We start from the raw sequence: 24,869 nt of genomic DNA on the forward strand, positions 1-24,869 counted from the left end.
GCGTAGCCGTGGCTTGAGCTGCAGTGTGTCCACTGACCAGCAGCAATTGTCCACGAGTGGTGAGAGGATTGTTGAGGTTCTACCATTTGGCTTAGCTGTCTTTTCTTCTTGCCTTCTTTCTTCTTATGGAGTTACACTTCAGTTTCCAAGCAGCTGTCATTTGCTAATAGTCTACCACTGAGCAGAGCATTACCGATCCTTTTGCTCTTTTCTGGACCACTTGATTCTTGACAAGTGTTAGCCCTGTTTTATACTATGCTCAGCGAACAGCTCTCATCCTGACCATGACTTCTTTATGGTAATATCATATTTTATATGTAAAAAATAAACTAAAGCAGAGGATGTGCTGGACAGATTTCAAAATTAGCTCCCAGCCCTTTTTCTCTTGTTCTGATGTAAGGGTTTCTTGATGGATTTCTGACCTCGGGGAACTGATGTGAAGTGTGTAACCTTGGTTTGAAGTGCCTCCTGGTTCAAGCCCAGTTGGCACGTATAAAGAATAGTACATCAAAGCAGAATATTTTAGCTTGGAGAACAGCAAATTTTCTGCACACATGATGACAGTTTTAATGTCTTTGTCCCTGATGCTATGAGAATTGTGAAATTTGGAAATTATGAGAGGAGTAGAGATCAAATGACACATGACTTGTTTGTACATTTATATTTTACTGATGTTGATCACTTCGGGGACTGTGTTACTACTTGTCTTCAGTGATGTATCACAATCATTTATTCAAAGCACTCAAAATACTTCATGCATGTCAGATTTTTTGAAAAGTTGCAGGGAACTATGCTGTTATATGTTGAAGAATTCAAATTTTACAGTACTCCTGTATGGGCCTCACAGCAATGGATTTTGCATACAGGTTCATTTTTATAAAGTCAGATGAACTTTCCAGTGTGAAATGTTTTAGAAGATTGTTAGCTGCTGTTCACTTTAGTCATACTAAATTTTAATCCTTTTGAGTGCACCAGAGCATTACTTCATTCTTTTTTTTTTTCAGCCAAACTGAGTTCATAAGATGTGAAATATGCGAAACTTGGCAACTTAAGATGGGTAAGGCTCATCTTCAAAGAGAAATTACAAAATGACGCACTTGTAAATCCCAGCTATACATGCATTAAAATTGATCCTTAAAATTATCCAAGGTCCAGATTTTTGTAAAATAAGGATTGCCATATTCGTAGACAAAGTACTCTGCATCAGGAGTAATGTTGGTTCATATAATGTGGACTCCTGAGAAGTGGCTCATGTAGGACATTTTTAATGTTTCCTCTCAGGTTGTTGATATGAATAAATTTTCCTTTGTTAATGAAGGGAACTTGCTGCTACAATGTTTGTTGTTTCATTTACTGGTTGGTGTTTTGTTTCCCCCCCCCCCCGCCATGTCCTGTGTGAAATTAGGAAGTAGTCTTAGTCCAGTCTTTAATACTAATGCATTTGTGTATACAAAACAGTTCTGCTTATCTGTGGAGTGCACAGGAAATATTTTTTAATAAATAAAAATAATAAAAGTAATTTTTATGCTAGAAGTGAAAGAAACTTCCTAGAAAAATGTTGAAACTTAATGTTAAACAATTGGTAATATGTGAACAACTAAGATTCATCAGTCAGTTCTATATTTCATTTTGGAAATCTTTTAAATCAATGGCACGTTGCCTTTCCTCTGAAAATTTTATGTGGCTTTCTGAACATCAAACTTACAGTTACGTCCTTAGTGTGGTGAAGCATAATATACCCCAATTTTTGTAGATGCATAAGCCTTCACAAACCTTCACAGTGAGATTGTGTTTACCAAAGGCCATGGAGAAAATTGGTAGCAAAGTGGAGGGTAGAAGCTCAGCAATCGTGGCTTTCTGATCTCTGCTTAAACTACCCTTCAGTTTGGTGATTAACCCGTTGCAGGTGCAGTATGTGATGATAGGATGTTCTAGAGGAGTGGTCTGAAGATTGTACATTAAGAATAAAATTGTTCTTTGACAAGAATGGTTATTTTATACAACAACCATTAATGAGAGAGTCTCCAGATGGAAGCTAAGGTTCACTGACTCTTCTCTCAAAGCAGGATTTAATACTGAGGGTTCAGATGTGTCATAGGTGAAGACAGTTACCTTTACATTATCACTGTGCAATTGCCTTTGAATTATAGCAGGTATTTCTTGGTGGTTTTTTTTTTTCCCCTCCGTGTATGTATTCTTTAATGAATAAAACAGTGAACCTGTTTAAATGTTTTATACTCATTTAAAACAGCATATTATACTGTGGGAGGTCTTTAGGCTTTGGATTTAAGCTTTCTTGTAATGTAAACTGATCTTTGTCTTGCTTATAGAAGAGAAACTTAGCCAAAGGGATTTATGAGATGGTGCTAAAAATGTACATAAGTCTGCTGTTCTGTTGCAATATATGACAGGTCTTAAGGGACACCATACAAGAACTTCATTCTTTATTAAAAAACATGTGTGTGGGGAAATAAATATGGCAGTCACCCAAAGAAAATGGTCTTGCTTTTGACAGAGATTGATAAGCAGAGTTCTAATCATATTCATTAGCACATGCCTTTTTACTAAATAAATAAATAAATTCTGTGCCAGAATATTGAACCTCTCAGGTATTCACATGGACTACTAGAGTAACTTGTTTATTCATACACAAAATTACAGTTTCCTTATAATAGGTCATTGTGGTAGATTTGTTATACCTGTCTACAACTCCAGGCAAGGACTTGTCTGTTGAAATCTTTAGTTCAGAAGACCCATTGTATTAGGCTGCTAACCAAATTAGTTTACCTTGGCTTATGATATTTTGTGGGGGTAGAGGAGGGATTTAGAACTTTTTGGAACAAGATAATAGGTAATAGATAACTTAAAAGTAGATTTTGGTTTGCACTAAATTTTTAATGACTTCATATTACACTTCATGTCTTATGCAGCAGTCTTACTGATTCAGTAGTTGCTATGTTTTCTTTGAGGGCTGTTTTCTGTTCCACCGCCTCTTTAGTTCTTGTGTGCTAGGGACAACCAGTTTGTTTGCAAACTGAGATTTATATTTTATAACTTAATTTTTGTCACTTGGCCAAAATTATGTATATCTAATTGTATTACTCATACTTCAGGTTCCTTTGTACCATGGATTTTTATTTTGAATGGATTTTAAGAACTCAAATCTTCTCATGCAGATACCGCTTAGTGTTTTAAAACTGCCCTGTACTGAAGGCTATGTATAATTAAGAACAGTTCATGACTGTTCACTACTGCAGGCCAATGCAATTGAAAGTAAAAAAGCTTCAATTCAGGCAAGTCTGGGTTTGTTGCTGTAATGAATCTCTCTTCTCCATTTAACTTAAAACACAGAGGCTTAAAACTATATGTGAAAACTGTCTGTTTTCTTACTAAGAATATTATGTCAAACTGAGTTTCTGCTGTTATTTATGTTGGTGGGACCTCTTTGTTTATATCTAGAATTATACTAGAAACTTCATTCAAAGCAAGACTGCTGTCCCTCCACTTCTGAAATGTTCGTCACTTGAGAGAATGGGGAGAAAAGGAGAGACTGGTGGACAGTTTTTTCAGTTGCAGATTTTTTTTGCTCATACTTTACAATGTAAAAATATGGGGAGGAGGTGAAAATTCCACTTATTTTCATTTGGATTTTTTTTGCACGTTTCAGCTAATTGTGAGGTTATTCTGTAAGGTGAATGTTGCTTTCACTGGCAGCTAGTTGTAGTTGTTAAATGATTGATTTTAATATTGAAATATTTTTATTTGCAAAACCATTGACAATGATCTTTATTGAAGACCTATTTTCTTATATTTCTTTGCAGAATCTCTCATTCCAATTCTAAAAAACGTTTGCTTTCAAAAATTGCTTACTCATAATTTTGTTCCTTTTAGGGGATGTTGCAGAACTCTGATTTAATTGCTTATGCAATTTTCATCTCAGGTTGAGGGGAAGCAGTTTAAACTTCAAAGTCCTAATATATGCTGTATTGATCACTTAATTTCTTTTTCTTTTAATCATTTCTCCTGATGAGCTGCTGAGGTCAGTGCCAGTATTCTTACCATTCAGCCAGGACCCCGGAACCTCCCACAGGAGTCTGAGCTGTGGGTTTTGGTTTGGTTTTTTTCTCCCCTTCTAGTTGATGGGAGACTCCTTTGACTGTTGTTGGTAATAGAGGCATCTAGCTGTTCTCTTTCATTTCAGAATGATGCCATGGAAGCTTTGTTTTTTTCTAATCAAAATATTTCAAAGTTTCTTCTATGTGGGAATTGTCAAATTAGCAGAACTTCCCACTACCTGATTTTTTTTCCCGCCCTGCCGAGCTTGCAGCATGAGCTACAGCCTCATGCAGTAGAGCTAACTCTTTCTGTGGAACTTAGAAGGGTTCTAAATCTTGTGTTTAGCTCCTGCTGAGAGCCCTAAGAGAAAACTGGGTAAGATTGTTTTTGAAACACATAATTAAAAATAGGTAGTTTCAGTCTGATTTGGTGTATATGGTATTTCTTATACTTTGGTCCTCTGAAATGTTTTAGTTACATTTAAATATGGTCTCTATGCTGTGAGTCTAAAGGATTAACAAAGTATTCTTTGGACTAAAGACAGGTAGCTATAATCTTCTCAAAGAACGTTTTGATATTCTTAAAAACCCAGCCGGAATTATTGTTGGATCAAGAATGGCTAGGTAGTCAATAGACTTGTAAGTATTTATTTGACAACAATTACAGTAAACACACCAAATTTTATAACAAAAAACCTAGAAGTTCTCATCACGGTGGTTCTTAACTGCTGTCATGAGTTTATTTAACTTGCTTTTGATCTAAAGCTATGTTGTGTTTTAAGGATCTATGGCTTTTTTGTGTACAGTTGTTTCCCACTGTAGTTTTTGTATGGTTGTAAATTGTCATATGAAAATGGTGTCATCATTATGTTTTTTAACAGTGGTTATTGCATGAGAACTGTTTACTACAGCTATTTGTATGTTACGATATATATGTAAGAAGAATTCAGTAGTGTGTGCAAACTCAGTTAAATTTTGTAATAACATGGAGATGTTGCTTAAAACTAAGTCACATTCTGGTAAAATGATTATTTTCTTCTTATCAATGATGTTTACATAGTGCTATTAAACTGTAAGGAGATCCTCTGTTTACAACACAAGATAGGGCAACATGTCTGAAGATAAGATGGTGTACCTGTACACTGTCAGATCTTGGCTAATACCTCACTTTGAAGAAGACTTTAAAAAGCCAGCTCGTCTGGTCCAGTTTTATAGCTAGCATTATAATCGGGTGGCAGATGGTATCAAACCAGCCAGCTGATGTTGTATTGGGAAATAATGAGGCAAACTCCGTGGATAGCACTTTATTATTCTGGAAAGGTTTCCTAACAAGTATGTTGAAAACATCTAGGTACTGAGAGCCAGTGGGGAGGGAAAGAGAAGGGAGTCTCCCTTTGAGTCCAAACTACGACTGTTAAGGTGGGCATCTAACTAAATAATTTCAACAACCAGCCAATGAATTGGCTTAATGAATGTAGTTGTAGCTTTCTCAGGACGGAGGAGTATTGCCCAGAGGACTTGTATATAATTTCCCTTGGGAAGATAAATGCTTCAACTGTTAGGTTCCAAGGACTTGTTTGTTATATTTTGAATATACTAAACATTTCAGGGAATTTAATTCCCATTGAGAGAGGGTGGGAATACTAAGATGAGCTTTCCTTAGATGTTTTTCTTTACATAAATGCAAGTTGCTTCCTCCCCCTCCCCTTAATTGACCAAATGAGATGTGCTGTAAAGTTCAGTAGAGGAGAGGGAAAAAGTTTGGTGGTGTTGACAGTATACCTATTCTTTTGCTAAGCATTTTGCTGAAAAGTCAAGATTTTTTGATATGCCATTTCCACCTGCTGCTGCTTTTGAGGACAAGTTCATCATTAAAGCAATTCCATGATCTCATGCCATTGGTATTATTTTTAAAAGGTGATACTATTTTTGCATGCTAACAAATTATTCTTAATATTAGTCTTGACATTTATTCACAATATATATTTACATAACCATACAAGGTTCTTTCCTTTGTATATGAAGCTTTGTAGTATTAGTTTGTGAGTTAATAACAAATGCTTTTGTCTAGATGAAACTGAATATTGATGCAATGATGTGTCAGCCAGCTGTGAGAATCTCTTCTGAAATCTGACATTTAATAGTTGCATTTGTTTAAATGAAGCCCTACCTCACTTACTAGTACGCCTAAATATTTTTTTTTAATTATGTTTGAGAGCATGTTCATGCAATTTGGAAGTAGAATGGAAAAGGTATTTTATTGTGTTGACTTATAGAACCATAGAATGGTTTGGGTTGGAATGGACCTTTAAGGGTCATCTAGTCCAACCCACCTCCAGTGAGCAGGGACATCTTCAACTAGATCAGGTTGCTCAGATCCCCCTCCAACCTGACCTTGAATGTTTCCAGGGATGGGGCATCTACCACCTCTCAGGGCAACCTGTTACAGTGTTTCACCACCCTCAGTGAAAAATTTCTTCCCTGGATCTAGACTAAATCTACCCTGCTTTAGTTTAAAACCATTACCCCTTGTCCTATCACAACAAGCCCTGCTAAAATGTCTGTCCCCATCTTTCTTATAAGCCCCCTTTAAATACTGAAAGGCCATAATAAGGTCTCCCCACATCCTTCTCTTCTCCAGGCTGAACAACCCCAACTCTCTCAGCCTTTCCTCATAACAGAGGTGCTCCATCCCTCTGATAGTTTTTGAGGCCTCCTCTGGACCCGCTCCAACAAGCCCATGTCTTTCCTGTGCTGCTGTGGACTCCAGAGCTGGATGCAGTACTCCAGGTGGGGTCATGCCAGAGCAGAGTAGAGGGGCAAACCAATTCCTTCTTTGAGTCTTACTGATGCTAACTTTAACTACTCTAAAATTCTGCCAAGGGACCTATTATATTTATCATAAATAAATAAAAGTCAGGAATGCAGTAAGGAGACTAATCTTCCTACAGTAAAAATCTCTTTCTACAGCAGTTTAAATTACCTAAGCTGGTGCTGTTCCAGTTTTTCCCTCTCCCTGGTACTGCATCAGGTGTTTGTACTCCTCAGTGAGCTGATTCTGCACGCTAACCCACCACAATCAATTGAAGAATTATCTACCAGTTTGATTGCTTGAGAGAAAATATCAATGCCAGGTTAGACATGGAGTGGGAATATGCATTCAAGGAAGGTTGAGAAGATTAGGACAGTAGCAGCACCACTTTGAATCAGTGACTCGTCATGGAGGTACACTCAGAAGTCACTAAATCAGTTAACTGAAGGCATACAGTAGCTGCAAAAGGATTTTTAATAAGGATTTTACCCAAGTAGTGTGGCTTGACTCTGTGTTAAATATGTTAAAGTAAGTGCTGTTTGTAATACGTAGGAAATGGCCTTAAAAAAAAAAAGATAATGTATATTATAGTAATTGTAAACTATAATCAAAGTCAAAGGAAAAAACAAACTGGACAACAAACCTGATAAAGCTACATGGCTGAATAATTTGTAAGAGGAAATGTCTGTCTTAACTCAGGGCTTTCTGATTTTGAACAAACTACACACTTGACGGGCAGGAATGAGATCAAATACAGAAAAAAAAATTATGTACAATACATTTTTTTCTTCATATACATATAAAGTCATTTATCTTGAAGTCCAAAAGCAGAGGTAGTTTGCTAATTTTTATTTACATTTGCTGTGCAGAAGCCTGTACCACTATTACAAAACTTTGGGGCGTAAGCAAATGAAACATATTTGACCTAATTGATTCAAATTTCACTTTTATTTAAGAATAAAAACATAGTGATTTGTGGAGCATTTTTCTGATATGGAGAAAAAATGGAGTGATTTTCTGATTTATAGATCTCATTAAGGGATTTGGAAAGAGAAGAAAACTAAATATAATGAGGGCATTGTGTGTCAGTATTACTGACGTAAGGTATTGCTTCTTACAAACCTGTTCCACAACTTGCTTTTTCCTTTTGCAGCTTTTTACAGATAGTGTTAGAAAGTCAACCACGAGGGTTGATCAAATCAGTATATACTACTACAGTACGCCACTTGTTGTTTTAAGTGTCAGTGAACTAATGCCATTCTGTGGCATACCAGTGAAGAGCCTTAAGAGCTCCTCCAGCAGATATTTCATGGTTTCTGGGTTCTTCTAGTTAAGAATTTTAAAGTGCTGATAAAAAGGGCGATAGCTTGCTGAATAAAATTCATTTATGCCCCTAAAAATATAGTGCAAAAATATTTTCTTCTTTCTTTTGGGTACTTAGTGTATATATTAGACAAATGCTTGCCTACGTTGAATTGCTTGGCAAGCACTGACTGTAAAGTAAAAAAACCAAACCCCCAAAACACAAAGAAAACCCCCAAACGACCAAACACGCCCCCCCCCAAGAAACCCAAAAAACAAACTATCCCCCCAAAACCAGTAAAACAAGGAATCCCACCAAACCCACTGAAAAGAAAAAAAAATCCCCCAAAACCCCTTCTTTTGTTTAGAAATTTGATAACATAAAGTTGCATTACTCAAAACAGCAGTTTAGAGTAAGTATTCTTCTCCATAGTCTTGTGTTATTTCCCACACTAATTTAGAAGATCTTTAAAAAATAAAATAATGAGAAAAATTTCTGTAGAGCTGTTAATTGTGTTTGATAGTATGTGACTGTCCACAAATGTTTGTTCTCAATACCTTTCTTCTTGCTTTGGGTAGTACTGGGGAAATTTTTTTCATCTCCCACCCCATCAACCCCACACTCTTTGGCACCACAGGGAAACTTCTTGTAGTTCTTTGCCATGTGCTGGTTTCAGTGCCTGAGGCAGGATGACAGTAAATGTGCAAAGACTTGCTTAGGAAGGTCTGTCCCATCGGAACCTTCTCCAGAAGCAATAATGATGACCAGTTTCTCTGGTCTGTTACGGTATCAGGAAAAAAAGTAAGGTATCTTCACATACACTTATCTTGCTTCCTGTCTTCCTTCCAATTTTAAGCTTGTTTCCACTTTGAATTAAGTCTGTTTAGGAAGTGATTAAGTTGCTACTATATGGAGAAGTTTATTCCTCAACATAGTTGTCTGAACTGCTTCACTGCTCTGGGGTGATATGCTGCTCTGAAAGTCAAGAGCAGGAAATCTGGCCCGACAGTAGTGTCTGTAAGTAAAAATTTTATCAGTGAAATTCTGGGCTGTTGTAATTGCTGAGCTGCTTATAGAAATCGTAACTTGGTCCATCACTTTAAGCAAATATGCACTTGAACTTTAGACCTATGATTTATTTTCTATTGTAGAGAAATTGCAGAGACTTATACAGCCCTCATTTTCGAGAAGAAGAGAAGCCAAGATCACATACATTTGAATGCAGTTATTTTGTCTAATTTGTACTTGATTTGTCTAATTAATATATTTTGTCATTATTCTGTATACAGTTGTATAAAGCTGTTTGCTCTTAATTCTTTGGAACTTAAATTCGTGTTTTTCTGGACTCGGTATTTCTTTCTTGTTCTTCTGTCCTAATCTGTATGCTTGACCATAGTTTCTCTTTGTCAGATAATGGAAAGAGGGTTTGAATTTAAATATACTTTTATTGTGTGGGCTTATCTTCTAGCAAGTTTAATAGAAAAGAGGGTACTCTTTACTAAGGACAAAGAGGAGTGTAATCTGATTTCCAGTTTCCAGAAGTGCATAGCTTCACTATTCAATTAAAGAACGTAGCAGGCGGTTCTCTCTGATGTTGTTATAATATTCAAATTGTCTTAGTTTTTATTCCCTCATCTGTCATGACATCCGAAGGGGGTGGGGACAGAGATGAGTTTAGTAGCTTTCATGCTGAGTGAGGTGGACAAGTCGCATCAATGTGGAGTTTTGGTGTTTGCATATGATGACTTCAGTAGCACTACGTACAGCATAAAAAAATATGAAGCATCTATATATTTTTAATTTTTTTATTGTACGTTTGGTATATCTAGTTAGCCTTCTCTTCATGATTTACTGCTGTTCTGCAATGCCTGCTTCCTTTTGCCTTGATGTGAAAAGCTGTTAATAAGATTCCATTGACTAGACGTAATTACGTTAATTTCATTTAAAGCAAATATCACTTACAAGTCCTGCAGTTACTTGCCAAGTCATAAAATGTTGAAAGCCGGTTGTCATAAGAAATCTGTCATCATTTCAAATGTTCAAATGAAAGCCGATGGAACAAGATGCAATTACTTATATCTACAATGGTGTAATTCACTGTATTGTTTTAGTTTATGATAAATCAGCATAAAGATCTTTGAACAATAACAAGAGATTATAGTAAGTCTCTGAAGCAGAACTAAAGTAAATTGTTGGTTTGTTGCAGAAACATGTACTGCATACTTGGGAAAGAAAGGGAATGAGTTCTGGGAGAGAGGATGGTGGCTGGAATCTTCTACCACCTACATTTACTTTGAAGATGTTAAAAGTAGAGGTATTCTTGACTCTTTCTGTTTGCATTTTGGATGTATAACACCACAAATCTTTTGAGAAACTTAGAGGCTGGGGGTGTAGTATATTTTATTAAATGTTTTCCATATCATCTGAATGACGTTGGTAGCTCTATTAGCCATTGCAGTGTCCTGACATGGAAAGCAAAAGGACTTTTTTCCCTTTTTTTTCCTTCACTCTTCCTCCCCCTTGCCTGTTTATTATGAGACAGAGAAAGTGTATTGAGTTAATGAGTGTGGTTCAAATCTTTACTGTTTTATCTCTGCACTGGCTCTGGTGCCTTAGAATTTCCTCAATTTATTTATAGAATTGTGAGAGTTACTTTTAGGCAAGGTTAATTGTCAAGGCCAATCCTATAAATGGAATGACTAACACCTTTGACAATAGCAGTAATCCTGCTCAGATGGAAGGGGTCACATAAACTTCTCTGTTGACTTTTTATCTAGGTGATAGACTGCACTCACCTGTGAGTTGCTGAAAGAACCTACAGTTTCTGCTCCACAGCAATATGCTGTTGAGTTGCCAATCTCTTCAGTGCTGTGTCAAAAGTGTGAGTGATGTCCTCTGTGGCTGGACCACGTTGTAGATTAATGTTTTAGTTGACAAGATGGATGCCTATATTGGGATGTAGAAGTCCAGGAGAATAATAAGCATGAAGTATTGTACACAGTTGCCCAGTAGCATGAATTCAAGAGCGTGAACTAAGATTCCTCTTACAAACAAAACTTCTTCCTGTATTGCACGTGATGTGCTTTCATGTACCCAAGGACAGCTCCAATCCAGGCATTTCGCATCTAGCAAGTGGTTGAATTTTGCCTTTATATACTCTTAAAATATAAAACTGTCACACCAGTTTGTGTTTGTCTTTGTTTCATGTAGCTTAAGCTGTACCACTCCCTTCTGTAAATTAGGTGGCTTCCTGTAGCCCTCAAGTTTCCCTCAACATTGCTGCTGAATGGCTTGCTGGGCTTAAGACAGTTGAGAGGGATGAGACCAGAAGTATTCAGTGACAGTGGTAGTTCAGGAAAGGTGGTGTCTCTGATCCTTTGCCAACAGAAAATCTCCTGTATTGTATTCCCTTGGTCTCCTGCTATGCAGAAAGCCGTACCTTTGCCTGTTTTGTATTTGTGTTTTTGCTCCAGGAAACTGGAACTCATGGTTAACTGAAATAACTCTCAGGCTTGTGCTCTTCCCTAAGCTGCCCTTGGTGGATGATATATCAGGGTATGGCTATATACTTACAAAATTTCAGCAGCTCATCCCAGATTATCAGCTTTAGTGAGAAATTAATGGTCACGTTTTGTAGAGGTTAAAAATGCTAATACTTCCTGTTGCAACACTGCTGAGAGAACTAAATTGTGCTTTCAGGACTAAGTGTGAGATGTGAATACAAAGTATAAAGATAAGAGGGATCCTATCCAAAAGGGATTAACCCTGGGTTTCTGATTAAGGGCAGTAGTTCTATTTTAAAGTTACAGCAAAGCACAAAATTTTGCATTTCTATTAAATATTGTCCCTGCTCAATAAACCTTTTGAGTATGTGTTGGAATCTGAAGCATGTGCTTAACTGCTTTGCTGAATTGGGGCCTTCATTACTAAATTGCAGGTGTATGTTAGCTTAAGTATTTAAGGAAAAAAAAAAAGTAAAACAATGCTTATTTTGTTCTGTTCAGTGTAGTTCGTTACATTAATGGAAAACATCAGAAATGGCGTGCTGTTGCTATGCTGTCCAAAACAGGTTTAATATAGTTAATGGCTTGAGTGTTCAGTGGGAGAAAGGGTCCAGTTAAGAATTACCATGGAGTGATGAAATGAGAATTTTAAAAAGGAAAGTAAGATTCTACTTTTTTTTGTGCATATTATTATTGTAGAATGAGGCTTTTAAATGTTTTCCTATTTAAACATGTGTTTCAATGATATTTTGTAAATTCTTACGTGGATATTAGCACATTTATTACATGTGTGCAATAGCTGGGGCTCTGTAAACATTTCCATAATAAACTTCTCTGTATACTAGGGCTTAATAACTTGCTCATAAAAGTGGTGTACTGGGCTGCCAGAAAGCTTGTACTTTAAAAATAAATAAGATTATTTAAAGAGAGAGATTTAGAAGGAAACTGAAGAAGTGTGCTATACCTAGCTCATTACTGATAAATATTTGATCAATATGTTCTTTAATAAATAAAAAACCTCCACTTAACTGGACAAACTAGTTCAGTGCAGAGCTAATCTTTGTAGTGTACTGAAAGTTTGAACTTTTGTTTTAAGTCTACTGCTACATGAAATGGTCATACATGTAACACAGATATAGTGTTAGTTCCCGATTTTCAGCTACGTCTCATAGGTTTGAGAACTCGCCTGGCTTCTTTAGATTTCTTTTTGCTAAATTTAAGTGGACAAAGGGATTTGAGTGTTTCTTCATTACAAGTGTTTTCTCAGTCTCTGATAATTTCAGTTATTTTTTTCTGGAAAGTCTCCCGTTAATCTACACGTTTCCTAAAGAGTAGTGTGCAAAGCTGGGTACGTTGCTCTTAGGCCTTTGAAGAAAACAGGAGGATTTTCCTTGTGTATTCTGGGGTGCTTCATTCTTTGATACAAGTATCTATACAATGGCTACTGTACAGAGGCTATTAAATAGGCTACTATTTAACAATTCCTTAATGGATTGTTTTGCTGGCTCACTTGGGGAGAAGAAAGTGTCGCAATAAACAGAAGAAAACGTGTTTAGAAAGGAAATTAATATTGATTTTTAGCACAACTGTTGGATATAAATCTGTGTAACATTGTCTTGTATCAGTTTTGGTACGCAGACCTGTAAAATATGCTTTTCTATAAGATACCTATAATAGGCCTGTGGTCTGTTAACAGTGAAGTAATTATTTAACTGTAAAACCTGGCTTTGCTTCACTGGCATTTTACTGAAAACCAGGGTGGCTGAGAGCTATTGATTCACATTTCAGTTTCGTATGAAAATTTTCAAAATAAAGATTTGTTTTATTTTCCTGGTATTTTATTCCGTCTGGAATTGGAGAAATAAGCTGAAGGATTGTCTGTATTTTTACTGGCTGTGCCCCTGCCCCGATGGTTTTTCTGTTGCAAAATAACTCAACGTTGCTTGTGGGATGTTTGTGCTCTGAAGCAGAACCACTCACGCAGATGTGCTTTCCATGCAAGAAGCAAATCAGCACTGTATAAAATACATCAATGTAATAGGGTTTGTGTTACTGTGCTGCTACCTGTGTAGTTTCAGCAGTGCAAAACACCTTTGGTACACTGAAGTTCTTTGTTAGCCGTCACAGATGTGGGCCTGTAACATGCTATAGGAATTGTACACTAGAGGGCTTTTTTCCTTTTCTCCGCCAACATAAAATTAGCTATAGCTACATTGTGCTAAATGAGACCACCAGAAATATTGGACTATGATGAGAAAAAGGAGAGGAAAGCAGTGAAATAAGGTACATTCTGGCTTGCTATAGATGCTGTGGAGTCTTTATTTTTACTTAGCAATGCTGTGGAGGAGCTGAGAAGTACTTGCTTCTCATAGCAACATGTCTTCTGACCAAGGCAAATGTCACAAGTCTAGATTCAGTACGTGTTTGTTTGCATGTTTGTTAGCTTTGAGATTCTTTAGGAAAAGTTCAATTTGATACTGTTTATTTGACCATTACATATATATGTATATTAATATAATTTGCAGGTAACCAGGACATTTGGAGTATGGTCTGGAGTAACAATATATAAATTTAGTAGGAATTTTGGTGTTTAATAGATTATGGTTTCATGTGATATCGGTTTGGTTTCATGTGATACTGAGTGTGTATCTGTGGCATTTTACGGTAAAGTTCAAAATTAATATTGTGCATTGTGAAAGACATAGACTTTTTAGTAGGTATAAATCTTCATATTTTCATTCAGGGTTTGACCGTGGGTGGATGCATAGGCATGAGGATAGTCTGCATTTTTCTTTTTGTCCTTGCTGGATATAAACTGAAATCCCTCAGTGATATGTCCCATAGGAAGGTGTGTGAATTCAAATGAGGGACATAGTCCCTTGAAAATAAGGCTAAGAGAAAAATAGAGTTGAAAAACAGCCAAACAGTATGAGCAATATTTGCATATGCAGTTTTAGCTATTGTAAATGAAGGCTTAATTTCCAGATGGAGTGGAGTGAATGTGAAGAAATAAAATGAGTGTCCCAGTTTCTTTAATATCTCTTATATTTTAGCTGTATTATCGAGAAATAGAAAGGAATTAGCTTCTCGCAATGAAGTAGCTGAATGAAATCTGAAAAAAATTACGTATTTTTTTCTACTTGTTTTTCATTCATTGCCTAGTACTCTAACAATGCCAAAGATTTCAGATGTGTTCTGCAGACCACAGCTAACCTATTTGTATTTACCAGACATAAAATGTTGCCAGTGTATTGTCTAGTGCTGTTCCACAAACATTGGAAGGATAACCAAGTAACTTTTATTTTATTCTTGTCTTCAAAGGGACATCAGAGACGGCTTCAGAAGAAAAAGCTTCTATCCTTCTCATTATATGAGAGAGCGATCCCCTCATAAGAGGGACTCTCCTTTCTTCAGGGAATCGCCAGGGAGCCGAAGGGATTCTCCGCACAGCAGATCTGGCTCTAGTGTCAGCAGCAGAAGCTACTCTCCTGAAAGAAGCAAAGCCTATCCTTTCCACCAGTCCCAGCATAGCAGAAGTATGTCATCTTTACATAAAAGAAATATTTCTTCTCAGCAAGGTAATGCTGGATTAATGATGAGAACTGGTTAGTGAGGTGAAACTACAACTCACCATATAAGCCCTTTTTCTTTCATGCTGTTGATGCCTTGAAAACTCTAACTCTATCACTGTCTTTTACAATGAGAAAACTAGGCATTTTGTACCAGTTATGTGTGGTCTGTTCTTGGTTGTTTCATGGCACTCTCTGTTCCCTTATATATTTCATGTGGGAGATTGTAGGTGTTACTTCAGCAGCAGCTCTAGACTGAATGTAGGAGTTTCAGCTGCACAGTTTTTTCTAGTATCATATGTTATTTTCCTTTTAGCATCAACTGCGTCTGTTACTTCTTTATGTGCTTCATTGGATTCCCTTAGAGGAAACTTTGCTGTCATCTGCAGCAGATGAAGACTTTTCTTCCTGCAGCCAGGGGAAAAGAAGGATTAAAAAAACTGGAGAAATCAAAGCACATACTGCTACTTGTTTTGTTTTCTGAAAATGTTCTTAGAACTGTATTATTAGGGTTTTGAAGCTGGTTATTTTTTAGCAATTTCATCTCATCATCAGATTCTCTCAAATCTTGCTTTCCTCAAAGAAATGTGAAACATATCTCAGTTAAATCTCTACTGTGTATGTTCTGCCTTTTATATACTTGGCTGTTAATCTTTTCCAGAAATCTAATGTACCATCTGTTTTGAAAATATTTAAGTTTTTCCTATACAAATAATTTGGGAAAAAAAAAAGGCAAAATAGCTTTTTTTAGCATACTACAATCTTAGCTGCTGCTGTTTGTACAGCTTATGTGAAGTAATCCAATTTGATTTCCCCTTCTGCAAATGCTTTCTAGTGGACTATACACTATACAAACCTACTGTTCGTTTTGGCAGCTTTTAAAAAAATAATTAGATAGTTTTTTTAATCACTGATAGCCATATTGTGTGTTTCCAGAGCGGCGCACTGGACCATTATGTAGCAGTTCTTGCCAAAAAAGATCTTGTGGAGTTTAGTTAACGTTGTTTAAATATTGAGGAATCATTTCACTCCTTGTAGAATACTAATTGTCTTTAGCTCATCACTGCAATTCTTTTAATATTTTGTAGCAATACTCAGTGAATTCCTATAAGTGTAGGAGAGGAAGAGAAATATATGATATTCAACTGAATCTGTAGAAGTGTTGTAGATGTGCAGATCATAATTACCAGGAACTGGAAAAAAATTGTTGTGAGAAACCATATAAAATTTCGGAATGTTTCAGGTTTTTCCTAAAATTTTCCGCCGGCTTCTATCACATTTGTAGTATATTGGCAGAATTACTCAAACAGTAGTGGGGGTAGTGACGTAGAAGCAGACATCTTAACAAACCAGGAAAGATGCTGGTCAAGAGAGGAGGTTACATTTAGGTCTGTGGCTTGGGGATATTTTTTCCAATTGCATGGTTAAACACCACTCCCCGTTACCTTTAAATCAATTTTAAGAGACCAGATGGCTTGTACACTGGACTATTTCTTTATAACTGCCCGTTCCCTGGAAAATAGTACTACTAAACTGTTCTTCTAGATGACTGAATTAAAATGGCCTCTTTGCAAGGTATAAACAGCTTAAATAACACTTTCAGAATCGTGTTTGAATATGATTTGTCTTGGGTAAGCTCATCTGTTGCACATTCAAAAGGAACATGAAGTTGGACATATCTCCTATATATCAGCAGTACATTTTAGTCTGTACTTAAATGGATTCACAACATGCGAGGTATATACTGTTTCATGCAGAACTTACAATACAGCATGTTTTAATTATCGTAATACTGTTTAAAATCATGCTGTTTGAGTCAGTTTGGCCTGAAGGAGGAATATCCCATTGTCTCCAGCCCTTCATAAATTAGGACAAATACAGGATTAGAACAAAGAAAACTGGGGGACATAAAGAAGCTGGCTAAAGGGTGGGAAAGGGCAGGCATTCAGCCACGGTAGGAGAGCATGGAGAGAAGCAGGGTCGTATTCCTTCACTGGGCCAATCAGTACGGGGTCTTGTAGGTATGCTGAGGAGATGCAAGTAGTGGTATTCAGAAAGTGTCATGTTTAGTTGTACAGGTAGGGCTTGTGGGTTCAAAACAGCCATGCACATTCAGAAAAAATGGCCTAATAATGTTTCCAAATTAAATGGTGGATTCTCTCTCAGCTTAACTTTAACTTACTGCCATTTGTATCAGCTTTTTCATCTACTCAGCTGAGACAATCTTTAAAAAATCCAGTGTGATGAAGGAGGCATGTAGTTACAGTAGTCTGTAAATTTAAAAGGAGGTAGCTCATCCATGGGACTGAAAAGCAAGTATCACAGGAGCAAAACTTCCCTGTTTCTTGGTGGTGGTGTCAAGGGAGACATGCTGTGCTTTGGGGAGAGTGATAGATTAAAGACATGATTACTTCCATCTTCACATTGTTGGTTCTGTCATATACTTTGTATTTATAGGAACTTTCATTTTTTCACAGTTTTTCTTTTTGCTATTTCTTGTCATTGTTAAAGAGCTTTTTTAGTTAAAGGTAATTAATAATTTGTCTTTTGTTTTATGGCTACTAGAAACTCCTAAATAAGGCTGCTTGCTATGTTTTTGATGCTGTCCGTTTAGCATTATTGTCAAATCGAGGGTTAAAGTGCCGTTCGTAATGTTTGCTTTTGCCAGAGTAATTTCCCCAACTATTTTCAGTAACATTTTCAAAAGACCCATCAGTAGCTGTGAAGATTTTTGCATGGATTAGTAGGCCTTCAGCATCATAGCAGTAACTCACTTGCCTCTCTTTAACAATGTGCGGAGATGAGCAGGTGTTTGATCTTTTCTTTGTATTAAGTTGACACTATGCAATATGGTATGAAAACGTGAAAAAGGAGAAGACGACCAACTTTTCAAATACCTCTTAAACATTTCCTATTGTTAAAAGTATGCATTTTGCATAGCCTTTTCCTTATATTTTCGTGTAGGTAGTGGTATTTTAACATATACAACACAATGCAGTCTTACTATATGGCATTAAGTAAAAAAAGAAAATAGCTCAGCTATTAGGAATGAGATGCCGTGCTTGCTATTTATTGCTTTGACTCATTAAATTAAAGCCATATTTGTTTGTAGTTCTACTGATATAATTTATATCCCAATTTTTGTAAGTATTTAATAGACTTTTTAATTCATCCCTTTCTTAATTGTATTGATACAAATTTAATGGAAGCCAAGGTAAGTCTATATCATTTTCCATTTGTGAACAGTGAACCATTTCCCAGTGAGTGTGAACAGCCTAGTTAATTTAGGCCTACTGACAATGCATTTGCTTTTTTTCATATTTACCTTTTGCAGATCCCTTAGATGTAATCCATGGACCACAGGTTGAAAACTAGTAGTTTTATGCTGCAACCAGTTCTGCTGCTGCGGGCTGCCTGTAACCGGTCACGGCTATGCACAGACTGTGGTTAGCGCAGTGAATTTGAATTGTCGTTTTGCCGATTTTTAACTCTTACAAGAAAAACACTGATAATGCAAAGACCATCTAGCCCGTGGGTGATACAGTGCAGGACTGTTTCCCATGGCAGGGCTTTTCAACATACTGTGGCCTGCTAAATCAGTTCCTACACTGCCTGGTTTCCTGGAGTGATTGACTGGTGTCCAATATTTCACCCATTTATATTATTCCAGGAATATTAAAAAGGAAAACCACATCATCTTGCCAAATCATATTGATACACACCCTTTCAGTTAATGCTGAAAAAAAGGACAATGGGTTTTCCTAAATATGTGAAATAATCTAGCTATATCTCTTCTATCTTTGTAAAGAGAAGAAAGTGTTATCAGTATTTATCAGATGATGGAGCGTGTAGATTTCATGTCTGACTTGAGTGAATTTCACTGCAATTTTTCTTAGCCAATAAGTATATTTGCAACTTATATCTTTAACATAATTTTACAGTCATTAATTTTTTTCTTAATTGTAGGTAAAGAGAGGACATCAGTTCAATCACTGAAAACATCAAGAGATGCATCACCTTCAGGCTCCACAGCAGCACCCTCGTCTAAGGTGGGTTTTCTTTTTGAGTACTTTTCACCATGGTTTCAAATTACTCATTGTTGTTGGATTGTTTTCTTCAGTTGGAAGAAGATACCTTATGTAGCTGTTAAGGAAAGGAGCATCTTGAATTGCTCTGCAATCCAACAGAGGATAGATTTCCCTTATCTGGCAGGAAGGTGCTGATAATGCTGTGTGTCTAATGATGACACCAACTACCCTTTTTATTCAGTATTCACTGTGTCATTTGAGGAGAAAGGGAGTTCTGTATGTATTTAAAATTGTAATTTTCCGAAGTCCGGGGTGTGCTAGAAAAGGAATGGCAAGGAGGAAAATGGGGAAGCAGTTTTTAGGAGCAACAGCCCAATGGGGCAAGCCCGTACTTGCACTGAACTCCATCCTTCAGTTATTCTTAAGCTGACTGGGTTTGGGAACAGCGTGGTGAAGTGTCTGACTGGGAAGATAATGTGAATAGCAGAGCTGGCTTGGAAGCAGGGCTGCTCAAGGATGTGGCAAGAATGATAACGTTTACTTGGGAAGGGAGCCACACTGCAAGATAGTTTGGTGAATGCTGTTTTATGTTCTAAATGATGCTGTTTAATTTCCCACCAAAAAAATCTTGTGGGTTGAGCACCAACTACATAATCTTGCTAATTAGTTGAACGGACAGGCTAATAAACACTGGTGAACAACCAGCATTCAACATTGTTCTGGCTGTCCTATGGCAGCAAAAACATTTTCATGTCACAGACTGCTTGCCTGTAAATTATTTTTGAGGTTAAAATGAACGCTTCCACAGGAGTATTTTCTTTAAATTGTTGAGAAATACTTCAATGAGAAATAAAGAAACAATGCATTATATTGTTCTAAGTGAATAAGGTCCTATTAAAAAGTAGCATTCTCCCTAAGTAGCATGGTGTACTAGCCTGGTTTTTGAGATCTTTTTAATAAAAGCAGTGGAATGCTTGAACAAAAAAATAAAAAGGAAGAAAGGTACTTCTTGTTGGGAGAAGGTGAGACTGAAGGAAATAATTAGGAAGGGAAAAAAATCAGGCTTTGGTTGTGCTATGCCATTCTAAGTACTTATCCCTTATGCAGCTCTTCTAGAACTGCTGTGCTAGGCATTAGCTAATTGCCAATGTCCTTAAGGGGGGAGGCAAGCGATATATTTTCAGTGATGTAAATAAGGAAAGTAAGATAAAAGCTGTTACGCACAAGTTACACTGATTTGGATTATAAAATAAACTTTATAATTAGTTCACCTATTTTGCTTACAGACTCAGCATATTACAGCTTAATACCAAATCCTTGCTTAATACAAACCTTTGAGAACAAGGAGGCATTGCAAAATCTCTTGCTCCTGTATTAGTATGCAGCTTGAGCTTGACCTATGAAGTATTCTTCAAATGTTTTGCTTTTTTCTTCAGTCAGGGCTCATCTATGCTGTATTGTGGATTTTGCCAGCAGTTTGCATGTATCTGCTGACACTTGATGTAGGTTACACAAAATGAAACTTTCTGGTTGGAAATCATTGCCCTGGACAACACAAATATTTTTTGGGTATGCATCAGCTGCAGAAACAGAAGTACTTCAGTGACCTTTTATTGCTTTTTCTCTTGAAGTCCCGAAATCTGCTTCTAATGGACTGTCTTGAGTCAGTGGTGCCTCTTGGGGTGATGGCTGGATTACACTGTGACTGGTTAAGCGGTGCAAGCGCTTCACTGACATAGAAATATTGACAGAAAAAGTTTTGGCAAAACATGATGAACAGCTCTAGGGCCAGGGTCTTACAATCTACTTAGACTTGAGAAATGAACTATACATTTTATTTTATAGATTAAAGGAGTTATAATTCAGCTTTGCAATACTTACTGAGGTATATGCTTCCACAGCAATATCTCTTTTCACTGTAGTAACTACATGCAAATCTGGAAAGGTATACTTATCTGCCTTATAATTAATTTTTTACATATTCATACATGTGAATTAATATATGTTGGGGTGATCTGATCTTAACTACCTCTTTAATTGACTGTGGTATGAAATCTTTTGTGTTTCTCTAATAGCTGTCTGGACTGCAAGCCTTGGAGGCTGTATCCAGCATAATTAGAGCAAAAGGCAGATGTGTGAGACGGGAAGTTTCCCAGCAAAGATAGCAGAAAACTGACAGATTTTTGTTGTTCTTGCGTTATAAATAAGGCAAAAGAAGAAAAAGATACCTCTGTTTTGAGGAAGGGGAGGAGGTTTGGTTGTTTTTTATGAGATACAAAAAACACATGAGATACGGTTTTTATGAGATATAAAAACACATGAGATATAAAAAACATGGTCTGTGCAGTGGGTGGGGAATTGGCTGACGGGACGTGCCCAAAGGGTGGTGGTAAATAGCTCTTTTTCAAACTGACAACCTGTCACAGGTGGAGTCCCTCAGGGATCGATATTGGGCCCAATGTTATTCAACATCTTTGTAAGTGATCTGGATAACGGCATCAAGTGTAGCCTGATGAAGTTTGCAGATGACACCAAGTTGAGTGGGGAAGTAGACACTGCAGAAGGGAGTGCTGCTCTGCAGGGAGATCTGGATAGACTGGAAGAGTGGGCCAGCAAGAACCATATGAAGTTCAATAGGACAAGTGTAAGGTCTTTCCCCTGGGAAAACATAATCTGGGAGTGCAGCACAGACTGGGATCCACCTGGCTGGAGAGCAGTTCTGTGGAAAGGGACTTGGGGGTCCTGGTGGACAGAAAGCTCAACACGAACGAACAAGTGTGCTGCTGCAGCCCAGAAGGCCAACAGGGTACTGGGTTGCATCAAAAAAGGCATCACCAGCAGAGATAAAGAAGTCATTATCCCACTCTACTCAGTGCTTGTCAGGCCACACCTGGAGTACTGTGTACAGTTCTGGTCCCCTCTATACAAAAAAGATGTAGACAGGCTGGAAGGGGTCCAGAGAAGGGCCACCAAGATGATCAGAGGACTGGGAAGCCTGCCATAGGAGGATAGGCTGGGAGAGCTGGGTTTGCTCAGCCTTGAGAAAAGGAGGCTCAGAGGGGATCTCATCCCCATGTACCAGTGCTTAAGGGGTAGCTACAAAGAAGATGGAGACTCCCTTTTTACACGGAGTCCCATGGAGAGGACAAGGGGGAATGGACACAAGTTGCTCTTGGGGAGATTCCGATTGGACGTGAGAGGGAAAGTTTTCACAGTGAGGACAGTCACCCATTGGAATAATCTCCCCAGGGAAGTGGTTGACTTGGCCACGTTGGACACTTTCAAGATTTGGCTGGACAGGGTGCTGGGCCGTCTTGTCTAGACTGTGCTCTTCCCAGAAAGGTAGGACTAGATGATCCCTGAGGTCCCTTCCAACCTGGGATTCTGTGATTCATTGTTGTTCATTTCTTACAAGTTTGCAGCCTAAGTAAATATGTTCCTGTCCTTCAGTTGTATTGTACCTGTGGAAACGCCATTACTTTATTCTGTAAAATGCACTCAGGATTTTTAAAAACATATTTATTGACATGAGGCCTATAAAATTATATTTAGTGAGATTAAACTAAACAGATTCTCTTTGCTGTATTCCAGTAGATCCTAGAGTGGTTAGTTTATGGCTTGTGGAAATATTGTAAGTCATGTGAGATGTTATTTATCTTCATTTCATGCAAAGTTGTCTGGTGACAAATACACTAGTCTTTTCTTTTGTTAGTATTGGCCAGAGCTACATATGAGGAAAGGGAGAGATTCATAATAGTCCCATAATACAAGAGCTTTTTTGGCAGATAGGGAGAAGTCAGGTTAAAGGTAAAAGGTAGGCATACTATGGGGAATAAGAACATGGGGGTAAAAATCTTGGCAGCAGATAATTTGTAGCGAGACTAAGTAAGAACAATTGCGTAGTTTGAAAAGGTGAGCTGGGCTAATTATTCTATGAATTATATTACCCCTTTCTTTTAAGAACCCTCTTTGTACCCCTGTATATTGAACTTTGTCACCTCCTGATGTCACTGCTAATAATTCTTGAACTTACAATTATAGAAAAGGGTGATTCCTGTTTTAACATTGTGTTGCACTTCCCTTCTGGACTCAGGTAGAAGTGGTGTCTTTAAGACACAGAATCCTGGAAGGGTTCTGTGAATTGTATACTTACGGCATACTACAGCACAGAGATGTTTGGATAATATTTTACTTGAGGTAGGCACAAAAGGTCTGAAAATGAAGCGGTCTTCTTACAGGTCACAGTATTTGCTTCCTCTGGCTATTTATGTAATTTGGAATGTACTAATGGTAAGAGCGGGGAGCGTTGGATTTTTTGTTTGTTTTTTTGTTTGCTTTTCTCTGTCCATCTATTCAGTAAGATGGAATAGGCATTGGGTAGAAATTGTGCCAACGTTTTTCAGGCAGTAGGATTTTTGTATCTTTTTTTTAGCTAGCCACCTTAGTCTTGCAGTACTTAACGCTAGAGTTGTATAGATTCTTGGATGGATGCTTCTATACATACAGTTGATTCAAATGAAATACGCATGTAGTGGTAACAAGATTTATAAACCTTGCTATTTCTGAAATGGTTCTGGTACGTGGGTATTTGTCATTGTTTGTTGCTCTCTTAGTAAAAGTTAAATCATATTTTTAGAGTAAAATCAATTTTAAAATATATATATGAGTATTTCAATCTGAAAAGTTAGATTAAAAGGCCATAAAGCCGTGACTGACTATTATAAATGATCAATATTCCCCCCAAATAAATAGTTAATTTTAATGGAAGCAGCTCTGATCATTTAAAGTATGTATAAAATACTTTTTGTCCCTTAGGTTTCATACCCGACACAGTGTTTAATAGTTTAGTTTGAATTTGTTACAACCTTTTATGCCTGAAAAATCACACTGAATCATTAGATCACTTCACATCTGTGTCTGACTTCTTAGTGCCCATTTGATCCATGTCTCCTTAAATGCAACTGGTCTGAAATGGTTTTTATGTTACCTCTGTCCTGTGAATTTAATGGAACTGGATCTGAAAGTGTGATGCTTTTTTTAGCATTTTACTGAACTTAATAGATTTACCTTTTTTCTCCCCTTTCTTTTTTTCTCTCTACCCACTTTTCTTTTTAAAGAAATCAGTCAGCAAATGAAATAGCTTCAACTTCCCTATTTCATATTTTAAAATGTTTTGGGGATCTGAATAACTTTGTGTTTTGAAGATGTTTTGCCATGTGTAAATATATTTCATGTTAAACCTTGACTATAATGTTTTTGTACAGGCCTTGGATAAGAGCAACAGACTATCGGAAAAGGAACTTGCAGAAGCTGCAAGCAAGTGGGCAGCTGAAAAGTCAGAGAAGGCCGATGAAAGCAATTTACCTGAAATAACAGAGTATGATGTAAGACAGGAGTATTAATCAATTTGTTTTTAAGTATTACACCAAGAGACTCTTGTTCTTCTATAGTCTCCTGAAAGGCACATCTTGTAACTTACCCCTGAATTTGTCTGCCTATGCTATTAAATGTTTGTTGAAAAGGAGTGAGAGGGAGATTGTTTGTTTGTTTGTTTATTTATTTAAAACAAAACAAAACAAAAAACCCACAAAAGCAGAGT

The 24,869-nt window shown here is 37.1% G+C and overlaps 1 protein-coding gene across 2 annotated transcripts in view; it reads left to right on the top strand.

The window, feature by feature from the left end:
- PPHLN1 (periphilin 1) overlaps positions 1-24,869 on the top strand; it is a 73,372-nt gene that overhangs the window by 13,342 nt on the left and 35,161 nt on the right. Inside the window, exons 6-8 of one of the 2 annotated variants that reach the window (XM_064448017.1) lie at positions 14,995-15,251; positions 19,209-19,291; positions 24,535-24,654. In XM_064448017.1, coding sequence (XP_064304087.1) covers positions 14,995-15,251; positions 19,209-19,291; positions 24,535-24,654 — 460 coding nt within the window. The remainder of the gene's footprint in view (positions 1-14,994; positions 15,252-19,208; positions 19,292-24,534; positions 24,655-24,869) is intronic. The other variant, XM_064448022.1, reaches the window with a different exon arrangement.

Source organism: Phalacrocorax carbo, chromosome 1 (genome assembly GCF_963921805.1).
Source record: "Phalacrocorax carbo chromosome 1, bPhaCar2.1, whole genome shotgun sequence".
NCBI classification, from domain to species: Eukaryota; Metazoa; Chordata; class Aves; order Suliformes; family Phalacrocoracidae; genus Phalacrocorax; species Phalacrocorax carbo.